General features: G+C 48.3%; 1 protein-coding gene across 1 annotated transcript in view; it reads right to left on the bottom strand.

Moving 5' to 3' along the window:
• EDA (ectodysplasin A) overlaps window positions 1–8,844 on the bottom strand; it is a gene marked incomplete at its 5' end in the record, with an annotated part of 31,003 nt that extends 22,159 nt beyond the window's left edge. Inside the window, 2 exons of the mRNA XM_009699068.1 lie at window positions 6,802–6,907; window positions 8,779–8,844. Coding sequence (XP_009697370.1) covers window positions 6,802–6,907; window positions 8,779–8,844 — 172 coding nt within the window. The remainder of the gene's footprint in view (window positions 1–6,801; window positions 6,908–8,778) is intronic.
• Window positions 8,845–16,334: the final 7,490 nt, after the last annotated feature.

Below are 16,334 nucleotides of genomic sequence, written 5' to 3'. Positions count from 1 at the left end.
CGCATCCCTGCCCCGCTGGAACATCTGTTCTCCTCTCATTAGTCCTGGCCATGTTTTGTAACAGAAGAAACTATCTGAGATTCCTGAACTTCAGTATTTGACCCGAGGCGTTATGACAAGCCCTGGTTTTCAGAAGTGGAATTCATACGGAATCACCAGTCACTTCTAATAACGTTGGTCCCTGCTTATCATGCAGCTGTGGAAAAAAAAAAAAAAAGCTTAGAAGTTTAGTTCAAGTTTCAGCAAAGCCTGCTGAAGCACACACCGTAGGCTACGCACTGAGGATCCATCGGGACAACTCCGAAATCCACCCAGAAGTGGAATCGGTGCAAGTGTCTGAAAACACAACCGAGGTGAGATTCAGACCACCGAACTCCCTTCTGAACATCCTCGGTGTCTCAAAATCTTCCAGTGGTCATCCCACCACCTTATCCGAACCAGATGGGGGGTACCAGGGAAGGACAAACACACACCAAAGCAGCTCTGTGGACGGAACAAATCAACAGCACCTAATCACGGCTTTATAAATATTAAGAACAATGAAGCAGTGTTTCTTTTGGAACAATCCAGATCACAACTGAAAGGGCTGGAGAAGGAGACAGGAGGCAAACGGAGGTTGCGTATGGATCAGGACACATTGACCAGGACACCGTGAACCCCGTCACCTGAAACAATTCCTCATCGCGGCCACCACACAATGAGGCTTGTACCTCTCCCAGCAAGTTAATTGCTTTTAATATTTAACATCCAACTGGGACAGCAACATAGTAGAGTTCAGCGAAGAATTCTGGACTCCATCAGTTTTCAGACCCTGGTTCCTTCTTGCTGGCTGATGCAGGACATCCTCATGGAAATACCACCCTCGCTGTGGACTGCGGGAATGAGCCTCACCACTCCGGCTTTCACCAGCACACGCTTTCTGGGTATCTTTATGCCGAAATAGCACATTGGCTCAGGCCTAGACGTGAACACCTCCGCTTTTCCAAGGCGCTCGGGCTACGTAGTTTTTGGCGTCCTGGGTTACCGACCGTTCGCTGGATGGCAAACAACGGCCGATGGCCTCCCAAGGCAGGCTTCAGCAAAGGCTGTTAACGGACACCGCGCCGAATTTGACCTCAAAGTAATTTCAGTCTTAAAGACATGAATTCAGAGTAGGTTGAACCAAGGACATGCTGAAAATGTTTCAGTCGTCTAAAAATGTATTCTCTTAAAAGTTACGCCTACAGCAAGAAGATGCCCTTTAATGTCATCTTCACCTTTGCTTTCCCTCGTTTCCAGAAATGACACGGTATGAACCTGTCACTGCTGTAACGGAGCTGAAACCAGGAGCCAAGCGTCACCCTGGGTTTTTAGCCAGTTGTTAAGCTTCCCTGGATCTGTCTCAGTGGAAGCGTTGGTTAGAAACGAGTACAGACACAAGACCATGGTCTGAAATGAGTTATCTCTATATTTATCACTGTACCTTCATGGCTGAGAGGTGCCTGAGGTGTAAGACCTTATAGAGATATGTGCCTTATTATCATAAGCATCGGTATAACATGTAGGTAAGGATCTGTAGTCTTAATTTTACCGTAGTTATAACAAGTACCGACAGCAACGTCACAGGAAGGGGATGGAGATTGTCCACAAAGACTCACACGTCATCTTAATTCCCCCCCTTCTCCCATTTTGGGGGAAATCACAGAGAAATTCTGGGGGAAATCAGTAAGTGCATGCACTTTGTGGCGAGCCTTTCTTTTGGGACGGTCTCCTGCGCTCCAGTATCCAGGAAATGTTCTGTATTTACTGAGTGCTCATCACCATGGTTTCGGAGCACAATAAGGCTCTATCGCCCTTCACGCATCTGCGTTTCTGGGAATGCCTGGGCTTCGGGGAATTGCACGGGGCCGACACAAAGGCACCGATTGTTCTGGAGGCAGAGGGACGAACCTGCCCTTTCCAAAGGAGAGGAAGCCGGCTGGAAAAGTCACTATTGTCATCTCGATAGGAAAACAAAAAGCCCTATTGCATCGTCAGTGCTGGTAGGTCTGGAAAGGGGGGGGGGGCACGGCCGGGGTACAGCAACCGCGGGGACGGAGGGGACGGAGGGAGCCAGGCACCCCCGGCCAGGCTCCGCCATCAGCTACCTGCTAAACCATCCTAAACTCACCCTAGACTCACTAACAGGGTGAAACGCTGGACCCACAGAGCTGGCACATCCCTCCCAAAGCTCTAGGTAGAAGCAGGGATCGAGACGAGCTTCTGCTCTCCCAGAATTTAATTTTCATTTCAACGAAAGCAATTTGCAGCGCTGAAACCCATGAGTTCTCATCAAGGACTTTCCTCGGCAGTAAGGACTGCCAAAGTAGTAGGAACCAAATTGTTGTCAGCTTAAGGACAGCCATCTGCTCAGCCTCTTCCCAGCTGCCATGCTCCAAATCAAAGAATGGATAACAATCACTTATGTTTCTCACCAAGCTCAAGATGGAAAAATCTAGGAAGAGGGGAAAAAAAAAAAAAAAAAGAAAAACCCAAACCAAAAAGCAAAAACCAAACAAACCAGGAAAGCAGCACGGCAGGGATCTAACTGGGAACAGAGATGAAAGTAGGAGAAAAAGAAACTAGTGGGCTTTTTTTTTTTTTTTAAACCATGTTTTTTAAAGAGTCCTATTGACATCTGCTTTGTAAATGCTCTGTCATTATTTATAACCTCAAGAGCACGGAATTGTCTCTGTAGTTACACCATGCTACTCCCATATTTTGGCTTTGCTAGCAAAGAACCAGCAGCATTTTTACTGGTGCTCTGGGAATAGAGATCTAACATTTCATACACAGTTTATTTAAAAGTGGACTAAATTAACATTCTTGATGGTTCCTTTTAGCACAACTGTTGCTAATTACCAGCTCCGGAATGATCTGTTAATCTGGGAGCAACGGCAGTTCCACAGCAGCATAAATACACCAAGGCAAAAAGGAAGGCGGGGAAAAAAAGAGAAAAATAATAAAAAAAAAAGAGACACTGGAGAGGGTTCAAGTTTTAGCAAACTAAAGCAAATTAAGTGACAGGTGGAGTTGGTAACACAGAGTAGAAAGAACATTGTAAAATGGAGCTGTAAAGGGGATAATCCTGGTCCTTGAGAAGTAAAAAAAAATAATAATAATAGTGGTAATTTTTAAAGCTGTGCAAATGTTGGTTTTGGTGGCATGGACAGGACGCTCGCTTGAAAGATGAGCTGTGCTCCTCAGGGCCGGGACAAGCATCAGCCCCCCATTCCTCCCGTCCGCCGGCGGCAGGGCGAGCGGAGAGGGAGCCAGGCAGGCCCCTCGACCCGGGACACGGCCCCTCGACCCGGGACACGGCCTCAGCTCCTTTAGTTGGCTCCAGGGCACTGTGCGTGGAGGGACGCAAACAATAATTAAGCAAAGACCACCATAAAACACGACAAGTGGGCAGGAGGATTGCAGCCGGAGTCCTCAAAGGAGGAGCCCTTGAAATCCTGGAGTCATGTTTGGAAGCGACAGGATCCAACCCATAGCTTTGCACTACTGCACGCTATTTTTCTTGGGGTTTTTCAGCAAGCACAGAGGCACCGAAGCAGCTTTGCTGCTCGTGGCTTCCCACGTCGTGTCCCTGCGGGTCCGTGCTCTGGGCACGGCCACGGCCATCACCTTCCCTTGGCTCCACAGGACCAGATTTGACTCGTCTCAAAACCACCTTTTTCACAGCAAAAGACTTGAAAGCAAGTTTTCCTAACAGTTCCTTTTCTAGGAAAGGAACCGTGTTATCTTTGACATTTATAAAGCATCAAAGCCATCCCGTTGTTGGTACCAAGATGAGCAGGAGTCCAACAGCCACGGAAGGGGACTGAGCAGCCTCCCTCCAACCACGGCTTCCACACTTGGATCACTTTGGTCTTTCACTGCATGTGTGAAAGGACTTGAAAGTCATAAAATTAATTCCAGACAAATATTAGTGAGGCCTCAAGTGGAAAGCACATCTCCTTCCTTCTGGGAATTTATAGTTCATCCACTTTTATCTTCCGGAGGCTCTTTGGAGATCAAAGATTTGATCAACTTTCCCTTTGCAAAACTCATGAAGAAAATGGTGTTATCGGTACCGTGACATGATTTTATTTGGTTTTTTTAATGATTCATTGCCCTCCCCTAAAAAGTCAGATTCCTTCATGTAGGTCTAAAACAAACAGCACAAGTTACACAAGAAAGCTTTCTGTTTGGTTATTGGTTTTACGGTTGTTTCAAGGTCAATTCCTAACCCGACAGCTTACCCTTGTTAAATGCTGCTCTGCCCAATAAAACCGAGATGGCCAAACACGAAGTAACCGCCGGCCAACAGAAACCCCCTTGCTAACGCCACCAGGGAAATGACCTGTCGCTCTGGCAATTTTCCCCATCTCCATCACGCTATGGGGTCAAACCCCCTAATTTACAAAAAGACATATATAATCGGTGGAAGTGCGCTGCACTTCTGGAGCGACTCGGCTCCGGTGCATTCGTAATGGAAATCGGGGAAAGGAGAACAAGTTGTAAAAGTACAACACGTTTTCACCGGGGGACAAAGACGATGAGAAAAACCCTCGTTAGTCCACCGACTTCCAGCATCTATTTCTCACCGTGCAGGGATTCTCTGCACATCTGGCAACAGAAAGGCAGCACTTCGGCAGCCTAACGGAGGAGGCTCATTCCGCCGAACATCTGCCTGCGGCACTCCATTTACACCGCTACCATACAGCTGAAACTTGCTACTTACACAAGCGACTCGCGAAGACACTGGAATAGAGTTCAAGGAGTCGGTGCAAAAGGGCTTGGATCCTGCCTGAGCCATCGGAGCATCAGAGCGACACCGGCTCTGACGAGGATGGACCACATTTCGCTGGAATCACTCAGGGAGTCTCTACCAAATGCATCATACTTGTCAGCGTTTCGGGGAGGAGGAATCCGGGGACTTTCACGAAGCTCTTTCTTGGAGCAGAGCCACAGGGAAACGCTTTTCCACTGTGAAATTGCGAAGGCTTCAGGGAAGATGGGAAACTCGCGGAGCCAGGGAGCTGGAGAGAAAACTAAGGATAGCCGAGAGGTTTGTAATGCAGTCAGGACTGGGGCTTAGCAGGCATCAAGCCACGCACAGACCACCACACCATTCTTGCTTTTTTTCGTCGCGCCCCCTTCCCCCCGCCATGAAAAAACGGCCCCGTGCTCTTCTGCAGCAGGGAAGCGCGGGACCCCTCCAGGAGCTCGACGCGGGAGGCACTCCTCACGTCTCGGTGGAGTTGGGCAATCACGGAAAGACAGCATTGGAAATAACATTCCTGATACCGAAATCAGGCAGGATTCAAGCCGGGGGAAGGGACGGAAGGCAAAGTTAGTTTTAATTCTTTTGGTATTTATTACTTAAGTTCTCAAGAAGTGTTCAGAGTGGTTTCGGTGCAATAAAGACGTCACGGTACTTACTCTAACTTACGGTCTACCTAAGGATTGTGGCACTGTTCTTAGAAGAACAAAAAAGGCGACGTTACATGACCTCAAGCATAAAATGTAATTTTGGCAGCATTCATTCTCCATTTTAAAGCACCCTTCAGTCGCCCAGGGGCTTTAGAGGACACCCGCAACCTGAAGAGCTAGCCTCTCGGCACGCAGAGCCCAGCTCCTGGAGAGCCCCCGGGAATCTCCACCACGTCCGAGGGGTCGGATGCCATCGGTCGCTCAAGAGACGTGGTCCTTGGCGTATGCCCTCACCTTGCAAAGCCATAACCAACCCTCGCAGCCCAGCTCCTGCTTCCACCGCTGAGTCCTGCACCGGCTCAGCGCCTTCGCAGCCATCAGGAACAGCCTCCATCTCCCAGAACTTCCCAGATTAAAGATTAAAATACTTTAAGAAAAACCCCTATCAGACAGCAGGGAGTTGTAATATTTAGTACTCGCGTAAGGCGCACGTACAACGGATCACGGTATGGCCCATCCCATCACGGAGCGGGTGGTGGGACGATCCACGTTGGGGAAACGTGTTGTGAGACATCAAGACCAAAACCAACCAGAAGGTCTGAAATAGAGACGAGACACACGAGAAGGGCTTTGGCATCTGAGCATAATGGAGCAGGGCACGTGGAGGCGATGATCTCGCCAAGGGAAGGCGATGGCAAAGGGAAGCAGCAGACCAGGAGGACAGACAGCACTGTCACACCAGGGAGGTCTCAGGCCACCGAGGAAGCCTCGATACCCCTGGGGTTTGTATCACCCATCCTCATTTTTACATTTATCAAACCACAGATGAGTAATTTTGACGTTTTTGTACCTTCCTGCTCTTTTAATACGAACTCTGTACAACTTTGACTTCCTTTCACGTGCGCTTTGAACCCACCTGAGACTCCACTGCACTGCAAAACCCCGTTAGAGCAGTCACTATTTCGCGATGCAGATGTTCACAGCTGTTTGTTGGACTACAAATAGCTACTTGACGATTTTAAGCAAAGACAGGTGTACAGAACAACAAATATAGGTATACAAGTACAACTTACAGCCTTGAACGAGCACAGAGCCTCACTAGTAGAGGAGTCGAGGACGAGATTACTAAGCAGCATCAATTTGCACGAAATCACTAGACCTACAGCTGCAGAAATCAGAACTACTGGAATTCCTCATCTGGAAGGCAATCAAAATCAGATAGAAACTATTAAATGCCACAGATGCCAATTTTCCCCCCCCCCCCTACATACAGAATTTTGTACCATGATCATAACCACGATCTGAGAAGAAAAAAAAGTCAGTCTTCTGCTTGTCTGTGCGAAGACACAAAGCGGGACTCACCGTCTGGCCCTTCGCTGCCTTTACTCCTTTTATTTCGACGGACGCGTCTGCCTTCTTCTCCAACGTGCAGCTTTTCTTCAGGGTGAAAGAAGTTCAGCAAGGCCAGCTGGAAGAAGAAGGACAAGTTTAAGCAACTTTGGCGAGGATGGCTTAGCCGAGCAGAGAGATTGGAGCCTGAACACCAAATCCTTTCCATCAGGGATAGCTCTGCTGAGCAGGGGGGAGAGCCACGGGAGATGCGAGGGGGCTGCTCACGGATGCTCAGCTCACCCACCCCAAGGGAAACCGCAAGGAGCTCTGTCCCCTTGGAAGCAGTCTAAGACTTGGGAAAACTCAACGTGAAGGGTTTTGGCAGGAAGAAGCACCCTCCCGGGGCACGGGAGGCTGCAGGGACAGGGATGCAGGCGGTGTCAGGGGAGATCTATAGCTGGAAATAATCCAACGCCCCAAATGCCGATGCAATCATTTCCAATTATTCTCTGCAAAACTTGCTCAATCCTGGAGCTCTTTTACCAGTATTACTCACTGCCAGTAAGTTTTTCCTCTCTCAAGATCTCTTCTGCAAGCTTCATTAGCTACTGAGATTCAAAGGTCTTCAGGGACCTTTAAATCCAATTCAGTATACCACATAAATTAACACTTTAAACCTAAAGCAAGTACGTCTTTATAATGTGATTTTGCCAAGAGGCAAAAGTTTTATGTAGCGACCTCTTAGTCATGAAAAAATAGCTGCTGCATTAAAAACTCTTTGATGGTTATTAAATCAACATCCCTACCCAGAAACTGGAATTTCAGTTCAGAAACTTCACCAGTCCTCCCAGCTAGCCCAGGGCAAGGCAGCTCATCACCAGAGGCATTTTCCCCAGCCATTTCCATTCCCTAAAATAAGGAATTTCATGAAAGATTAATTAGGGGCCAAACACCTTGCCCTGCGCGCTACCGCACCCGCCACCAACCAGGGCTGCTCTGACCAGGATGGGGTTTTCTTCATGCTGAAGAAACCCAATCGCAGTTATTTAAGCCATCAATACAGAGACAAGCCAAACACAGCCTAAGACAAGAACGAAGAAGCTTCAAAAAAGCAGCACCAAAGGTTATCAAGTGCACTATTGTTCTGAGAACAAAACCTGTGGCAGCAAAAGCATCTTTGAAATAGCAGAGAAGAATAAACTCCTTCCCTGAATTGCTAGTTAAGAGAGTGGCTCGTTAAGCTACAGGCCATAAAAGTCCCTATCAAAAGTAATAATCACTAAAGGTCTCTTTGCTTTTGACGTGCTCCGTGGCTCTCGCCTCCCCTTTCCCACCCCTCCGTGCCCAAACACCTCTTCCCCAGTTACCTCCCACGCACCCACTCGTCTTCCAGCCTAAGAGCATCCCGTTCCCGCTTCCTACCCAGCAGTTGCTGGATTTGACGTTTCCATCTTGCTTTACTCCAGCCAACCTCAAGGCAGTCTCATCAACCATAAAAGAAACCCCCAAAGCGTTTCCCAAACCCCCGAGCTGCAGGCAGGTCTGCGTTTACCGCAATTCCCGACGTTTTGTCATTGCAAGGGATGAGCAAAAAGTGAAGGGTTGTTTTTTTTTTTTAAAAATGACTTCTTTAAATCAAGTTGAAACATTGTAGAACTAACTAGCTGAAGGAACAAATTGTATTCTAATTCAGGTTAAAACGTCAATGAAATCATCAGCGTGGCTTTTGAAGGCTGTTACTACTTGGCTTTCCTATTTGGGGTGTACCAAACATGACTAAAGAAAAGCACCGACAACGAAGCGGTGGGGAACCAGCCCCTTGGGACGGGCAGCTCCCCACCCCGCCACCCTCGGCCAAGCGACAGATGAGCGGCTCCCAGCACTAAGCCTAAACCCAACATTTTTTTAATCTTGAGATGATTTTGTAATGGCACAACCCCAACTGTGTCAAAACAAACAGGTTTCCTTTCCCTGCTATGACAAATGCCATTTTAACACAACACTCACAATTTCGAACAGCCGCAGCGCGACATCCAGCTCACTCCGGGCCACCTCCTCCTCCACATCTGGGCACTGGCACCGGGAGCAGTGACAAACACACGGATTTCTTTTCCAGATATAAAAGTTGAATCCTCACGGGCCACCCTCCCACCTGCTTTAAAGAAACAGAACTACTAGCGGGCTTGGAACAATTCAGAGAAGAGTTTCACCTGGAAAATCCTAAGAATCAGGAAAGGATGAAACACCCCGATTTCTCCTTTTGATCGACGGGTTTTGCTGTTTTCAGTGAAACAACCAAAATTTCTTAAGGGACTTGAAAGCTTTTCACAATCTGAACAAAAGCATTTAAGTTTAGTCTCTGAAGGGAAAATACAACAGATTGACACAATATGTTTATTTTCCTGAACAGTTAATGAAAGTAACACTTCTATTCACAAAACTAGAGTAATGAGGCTTTAAGCATGCTTTGGTCAGCATTAATAGCAATTCGAAACCTTAGATCGGAAAAAAAGTGAATAAAACACAAACTCAAATTATGGTTACCAAAGCCCATCACCCAGCTGGACCTTCCTCCTCCTCCTCCCACCATGGAAGCAGCGACAGCCGTGGGTGCAAATCCCAGCCCTCCGCTGCCGCTTCCACAAAAACCGATGCTGGAAAGCATCGAAATTGGGACCGATCCCCTGCCCCTGCCCTCTCCCCTTCACTGGGCTCCTCCTGAGCCCCCCAAGCAGTAGCTCAGCTCCACCGTGTCCCTCTGGGGCCAGGGGATGTGTCCAGACCCCAAGCCCTCCCAGCGCAGGTCCCACGGCACAGCACCGGGCGATGGCACCGGGCGATGGCACAAGCGCCGGTGCCACCCGCAGCATCTTCCGCACCCCCTCTTGTCCTTGGAAGAGGCTCTTCAGATCATGAATGTGGTGTACAAAGCTATTGGGTTTTTTTTAAATTTTTTTTTTTTAAATAAAGACAATTGCCCAAACCTTCATAGAATCACAGAATAGTTTGGTTGGAAGGGACCTTCCAGACCACCTTATTCCAACCCCCTGCCATGGGCAGGGACACCTGCCACCAGACCAGGTTGCTCACAGCCCCATCCAACCCGACCTTGAACACTTCCAGGGATGGGGCAGCCACAGCTTCCCTGGGCAACCTGTTCCACTGACTCCCCACCCTCACCAGGAAGGATTTCTTCCCTATATCTAATCTAAACCTTCCCTCTTCCAGCTTAAAGCCATTGCCCCTTGTCCTGTCACCCCAGGCCTTGGTACAAAGTCTCTCTCCATCTTTCTTATTGAAGTGCCACAAGAAGGTCTCCCTGGAGCCTCCTCTTCTCCAGGGTGAACAACCCCAACCCTACTACTCTGTTCTCACCCAGGTTTTACTCTGATATCACAGTTAGCACTGGTCACTCAGAAAAATACTAAATATTGGCTTAAAGTAACTGACTCATTAAACTTTGTCTTTCTAATAAGACCAAGTCAGAAAGAATAATGACAGTGAGGGTAAATGACTGAAACATATCTTTTACTTAGAAAAAAAAAAAACCCATAAAAATAGCTTGTGACAGCAATCGTGACCCCACCAGCGAGGAGCACACGCTGCTTTGCGACCAACCCCCCTGAAACCAAGCTTTGCTGAAGCAGTAACACACCGTCACCCCTCCCTCAGCCTCCTAACGGACACAACCGCTGCGAGCAGAAAGACAGAGAGAGGCGTTTGTCCTCGGGATTACTTCCATTGCACTTTTAAATATGCCAATAACAACTTTTAATCTCTGGGGGAGCAGCCCAGAGGGGTCCAAAGAGGTCTCCCTCCGGATGGAGGGATTTGCCGATGGCTCTCGGGCAGGGTCAGGGATGGCCAAGGGGCTCGCTGGGCGCAATGCACGGCTCAGCCCCCCTCGGCCCCGCGCCCCGACAAAGGCCAAGTTTCTCTCCGATGACTCAAGGGGTTCCTTGTTCCAGGGGCCGCAGCTGCGGGGGCTCGGGGGATGCTCGGCCGCCCATGAAGGGTCGTGCTGTCCGGCTGGGGGACCGCGGGGTGTCCGGCTGGGGACCCTGCGGCTGGCACAGCTGCGCCGGTCCGAAGAGCAAACGATGCTTTTTCCATTCGCCACCCCCTGAGATATGATTAATATATTCACTCGCAGCTCTTGGACTCTGCAGCTTTTGGTCTGGACGTAAGGGTGCATGTTTTTGTGCCTTAAACTCCTCTACTCCCTGTTATTTGGTGTGGCCGCAACAAGGGAGAGGATTTGCAGAGCAGAACGAGCAGATGTTTGCCACCCATCTAGCAAAATATGATACAGCCACACAGACAGATGCAAAAGGAGAAACAACCTTCAGCGAAACGCTGCTGGCTGGACGCTAGAGCAGCATTACGACACGGAGGTCGCTGAAGGCAACGCTTCACATGTCTGAAAAAACAGGCTGAGCGTTGAGGACGGCTTCTGTGGGCTCCCACCCTGCGTGGGGAGCAAAGCAGCGGGGTGGGCAGGTCCCTTGGTTGACCCACGGTGGCCATTCCCACAGCTGAACACTTCCCAGTTTTTTTAAAAACACCCAGAAATATTTTTGCAGAGGTATCAGCTGCATCCTTTTAGGAAAACGTGGAGCATACACACTTGCAGGGCTTGAAGGGGTCCCCCACGCTCATCCCCCCTAACCACAGCGTTGTGATTTGGAGGGGCGAGACCCCGACTTTTGCCGGAGATGAGATGCTGGAGCTGGCGGAGCAGGACCAGGAACGCGAGTGGCCCCAGCCCAGGGATGGTGATGTGCCGGGCAAACACATCTGCGCTGGTCCAACCCCCTGCACCAGCAAGGAGCCAGGCAGGGCTTCGCAGGAGCATCCCGGCTGCGGCATCCATCCATCCATCCATCCATCTGTCCCTTCCAGGGAAGTCTACAAGAAACGACTGTCCTGGTCCAGCATTTCACTGAAACTCCGCACCCTCAAAGTCACAGAGAATTGATTTTCTGAGCCTCTGCGCTTGTAGAGTGAGGGTATTTTTGAGGAGCCCAGCAAGCACGTACCTGCTCCCAAAAGAGGAGTTGTATTTTCTCTGTATAGCTATGCAACAGCGACAGAAAAGTCTGGAACAATCACCATTTCCCTCCTCCCCCAACCTGAAGACCTCAAATTACCTTAATTTTAGAAACACCATGTAAACCCATTACGTCTCCATATTTTTTAATCAAGAAAATCACTATAGGATGCAAAAAGGTCAAAAAGCCAAGAGAGGAAAAATCCCAGGGGAAACCATACCTCAAAATAACCTGTGGAACAATAGTAAAGGCTCGCCGCACAGGAATGAATCAGTCCTACCTTGGTTTCTCTCGGCAAAATAAAGAAAAACAAAGGCACGCAGACAAAAGCCCTGATTTTCTCTGCAGCCACACGCAGAACAAAGCTGCTCGGGGATGTCGAGGGAGCGCAGAGGGAACCCCCAAAACAACACAGCCTGCAGTTACTCAGAAACTCATCTGGTTTGTAAGGACAGATGTTCCCCACTCTACAGAAGTAAGAATAAAGAGACTTCTGTCTATATACATACATATAATTTTTTTTTTATTTTAAGGTACCATAAAATAGGAAGCTTTCTTCGGGCTGTGAAACCCAATTGTACCACAGAGTTACGGCTGGATATACAAACCACGTGCAATAGGAAAAACAGTTCTGGGATGCTGAAATAACTGTGAAGGCTTGCACGTGTAATTGCATCCCTCCGCAAACGCCTTAAATAACGCACAGCCCTCAGAAACACTTTATAGGAATGAAGGTCCACTGGACGCTGAGGGAACAGATTTCCAATGGCCAAACAGCTTGAAAACGAGAGAAGGGGAAAAATATAACCCGACCTATGCAGTTATGCACCAAAGGCACATTTTTTCCCCTTAGGCAAAGCCAGGTTGGTAGGAAGAAGTAGCATCTTCTTCCTGATGAACAGCAGGATTGGGCAAAGCACACAAGCGTTCAGGTGCACGAGCCCTCCTCATTGAAAAGGGCATTCTTGCCAAGCCTTTCAGAGCATGTTCATCACTAACAAAACCCTCCAAGAATTCTCTGCGTGGTGTATAACAGACTTGGCTTCCAATTCATCACGAGAAAGCTCAACCAGCCCGCTTGAGATCTAATCAATAAACCCCACACTCTCCTACAGCACAATGTCTTTAAGCACCAGAGGAAAAAAAAGCATGAAATCATCCTCTTGCATTACTGTTTAATGGTATTGTTAAAGTCAAATTCCCTCATTATTTGCAATTTTGGAGATCGTTAGTGTGAGAAGACTAATAACAAGGCTAAGCTCCGTAGAGGCATTCTTTGCAAGCAATACTGTTGTTTTTCTGGCGCTCTGAAGTTCAGCTGTCGGAGGCTGCGGTTCAGAGTAGCAGCTACTTGAATATCAGCCCCATTGTCCTCCATCAGAAATTTGCCTCTGGTAAAAAGGCATTTAAAAAAAAAAAAAAAAAAAAAAAAAAATGCAAGTAGATTATTTATTTTCAAACAGCCTAGAAAGAAGCTTGGGGAGTAGCTTTGCTTTACTGAGAGAAAAAAAAACACAACACACACACAAAAACCATTCAACATATTTTAAGTCTTGCTTTTGTCATCATTAGTTTTTCCTCATAAAAATGCAAGAAGCAAGAGAATAAACAATTCCCATTTCAACATGACAAAAATTTATACATGATGCCTTGTCTGCAAGACAAGCTGCAGCCCCGAATGCAAAAACTCTTGCAATGTGACATATATACCATGAGCCAGAATGTGGGCAGAGAGAGCGATGGAGAGCGTAGAGATTATACTTTCTCTAAGGTGCAATTCTCATAACCCATCTTCCTCCCCCAAGTCCAGTGTTTTCAGCCCAGCTTGGCTGCGTGCAACCTTTCCAGGGGTCTGGAGTAGGTCACACAGTGTCCTCCGCAAACCCCTCCGCCGGCTTTTTTTTTCCTGCGTGAAAGCTCAAGTATGGTCCTCTCCTTCAAGACCACCCATAACCCTCCTCGTCGCTATTGCTTCATCTCTCTCATCGCTCCCCATCATCCTCCCTCCCTTCCCGATGCCAGCCACATCCCGGCTCTCCCCAGCTATCCTCGCCCCGAGGTCCCAGGGGCACAAACCATCAGCTCCGAGTTGATATGAGAACCCACCACAATCCCCCTCATTCTGATCTTCCCATGAGGATCCTCGCTGAGCTTTTTAGACCCAACAGTGATCTTTAAAAGGTTCTTCCACCCAAAGCTACGAGGCAAAGCAATTCTATAATCTAGAGAACAAAAGCACCAGCGATGCTAAGGAGCTTATCCAAAGCCAGGCGGGAAGTTTGGGTTGATGGAAGGACTGAGCTGTAACAGCAGGGCCACCTCCGTCCCAATACTCTTGAGGAGCTTCGTAACGAGCAATGACCAAGGAGGCAAGTGTTTGGCCATGAGAAAACAGAAATGACCTTGGTTTCCTACAGGGAGGTGGAGCAGGTAATGCCAGGGACCAGTGGCACGACAGCAGCTACTGCCAGCGGGCAGGAACGCCCGTCTCGGTAAATCTACAGCCCTCAACATGCCACCACCGCTTTCGAGAAGTGGATTTGAAATGCTTTCGATCTGCCGAGCATTTCTGTCCTTGGGCTGGAAAGCCTTTCCAAAGAGGCCTGCGCAATCCCAGTGCTCAGAAGGGCAGCGAGTCACGCTGCCGGGTCTTCTAGGCACTGTGGTAACAGAAAATCATTAGAGAACAATAGAAGAGGAGGGAGCATATTTTCCTAAGTTTTTATGGGTATTTTAACTTCATTACCCAGGAAAGCCACTGTATTTTTGAGCACAGAACATTAAATCTGATTGCCAGTTATCAGTTCATTGCTCATTACCAAGCGACGAACACGGTGAATTAATCGCCATTGGAGGGTATAACGCAACTCCTAAACTTTCCTTCAGAACCGAACCCTTCCCAGAAACTTTCCTCTCCCTTCCTCCTTTTCACGTCTTATAGAGCTTTAAGTAGTAGTTCTAGATCTATGACAGCGGTCATCTCTTCTCATACTGCAAACTCCCAGTTACAGCCACCGAGCTTTTACTGCCAAAACCGGTAACCTCTCTCAACAAAGGGAAACCAGAACACAGATTAAATATTTTGAAATTTCACTTGAACTCCAGTGTAAAATGGCTAAGTCAAACTAACCCACCAAATGCCACACCATCTTCCAGCAACAAGCCTATCTTTAAAACAAAAGCGTTTTTCTTTTCCCCTACCAGAAGACCCTCAAAATCAGAGGCAGGTCGCTCTCCTAACATCTTCTACAGGTAGCAAATTCCAGCAACGCAGGCGGGAAGGCAAGTTAAAGCTGTACACCGAGTAAACTACCGCTGAAACTGCCCAGCTCATGACGTAAGACGTTACCTTCCTGACATGAAATAGTGGGGAGTTACTTCTCAGTATGCCTCACCACGTATTTCCAACACTACAATGCTCTCTCACGGTGGTTTCTCCAACCATGCCAAGTCCAGGGGCTTTGGAGAGCTGAGCGAGGCGGCCTCTGCGCATTCCGTAAATTCAAGCTTCGTTCAATACGGAACGTACCAAGGATTTCTATTTCCACCACTGATTCATTTCTACTTTTCCAACTCTTAACTGTTGGATCCTGTGAAGGATCAGATCAGCATCAGCTCTACTCCTTCCATACATTTCTGTGTTAATCATAGACTTCCCAGAGACACAAAAAGAAGTTTTCATACCTCCAGGTTGAGCCCCAGCGATCGCAGCCCACCGGCCAGCAAAGCACGAGCTAAGCTCTTCCAGCCCCTGGTTTTGGTGGTCCTACCAGGCAACACGTCCTTCTGCTGACTTGGGGGTCCAAGTCTTCTCCGGTGACCACTCTATCTTGGCCCAGGGGTACAGAACATTTATTATCCAGGCTATGGCTGCTCTTCTGTATTTCCAGCTGCTGGTACATGACTTCAGCCAAGAGGGAGAGTCTCACCCATGCAAAAACCTCAACTACCATATTTTAAGCACGCACTCCACAGACGCTGCTGAGAAGACAAAACTTGAGGCTCAAGTCAAAGCCACAGGCTGAACGCCAGATGAAAGTGGCTCTGGGCCAACGGTGATACCAAGCCACGTTGGAGAATAACTCCTCGTGGTATTGTTTTCATGATTTCCCTTAGCAGCCACGTCTGGGCTGTGGGTCAAGGGAAGGAGAGGTGCCAACATCCACGTACGAGGTCCCCTGCTCCACCTGGCAGCCGGGAGTGCCGACCATGGGTGCAGGACTTCACCGCACCCATGGATGACCACCCAAGGATTTCACCCTGGCACACCTAAAACAGAAGTCAACCACGGGAGAACAGACTTCAGTGAACAACTCTACAAACAGTGGTGTTTTCTGCACTTTATTCAAAAAGAATAGGATATAAAAGCGTAAGTGAAGGGAAAACCTGATCCAACTGAACGTACCACTTGCTTTTTACTTTCTATCAACTCAGGGAACCTGAAGCAAATGCACTTAAACCCTGACAGGTAAGAACATGGCAGGAGCAGCAGACAGATGGATTTGCTCTTCA

This window comes from Cariama cristata, unplaced genomic scaffold (assembly GCF_000690535.1).
Source record: "Cariama cristata isolate BGI_N322 unplaced genomic scaffold, ASM69053v1 scaffold10794, whole genome shotgun sequence".
In the NCBI taxonomy this organism is placed as follows: Eukaryota; Metazoa; Chordata; class Aves; order Cariamiformes; family Cariamidae; genus Cariama; species Cariama cristata.
The sequence above is the reverse complement of the archived record's forward strand: the minus strand, read 5'-3'. Positions and strand labels throughout refer to the sequence as shown.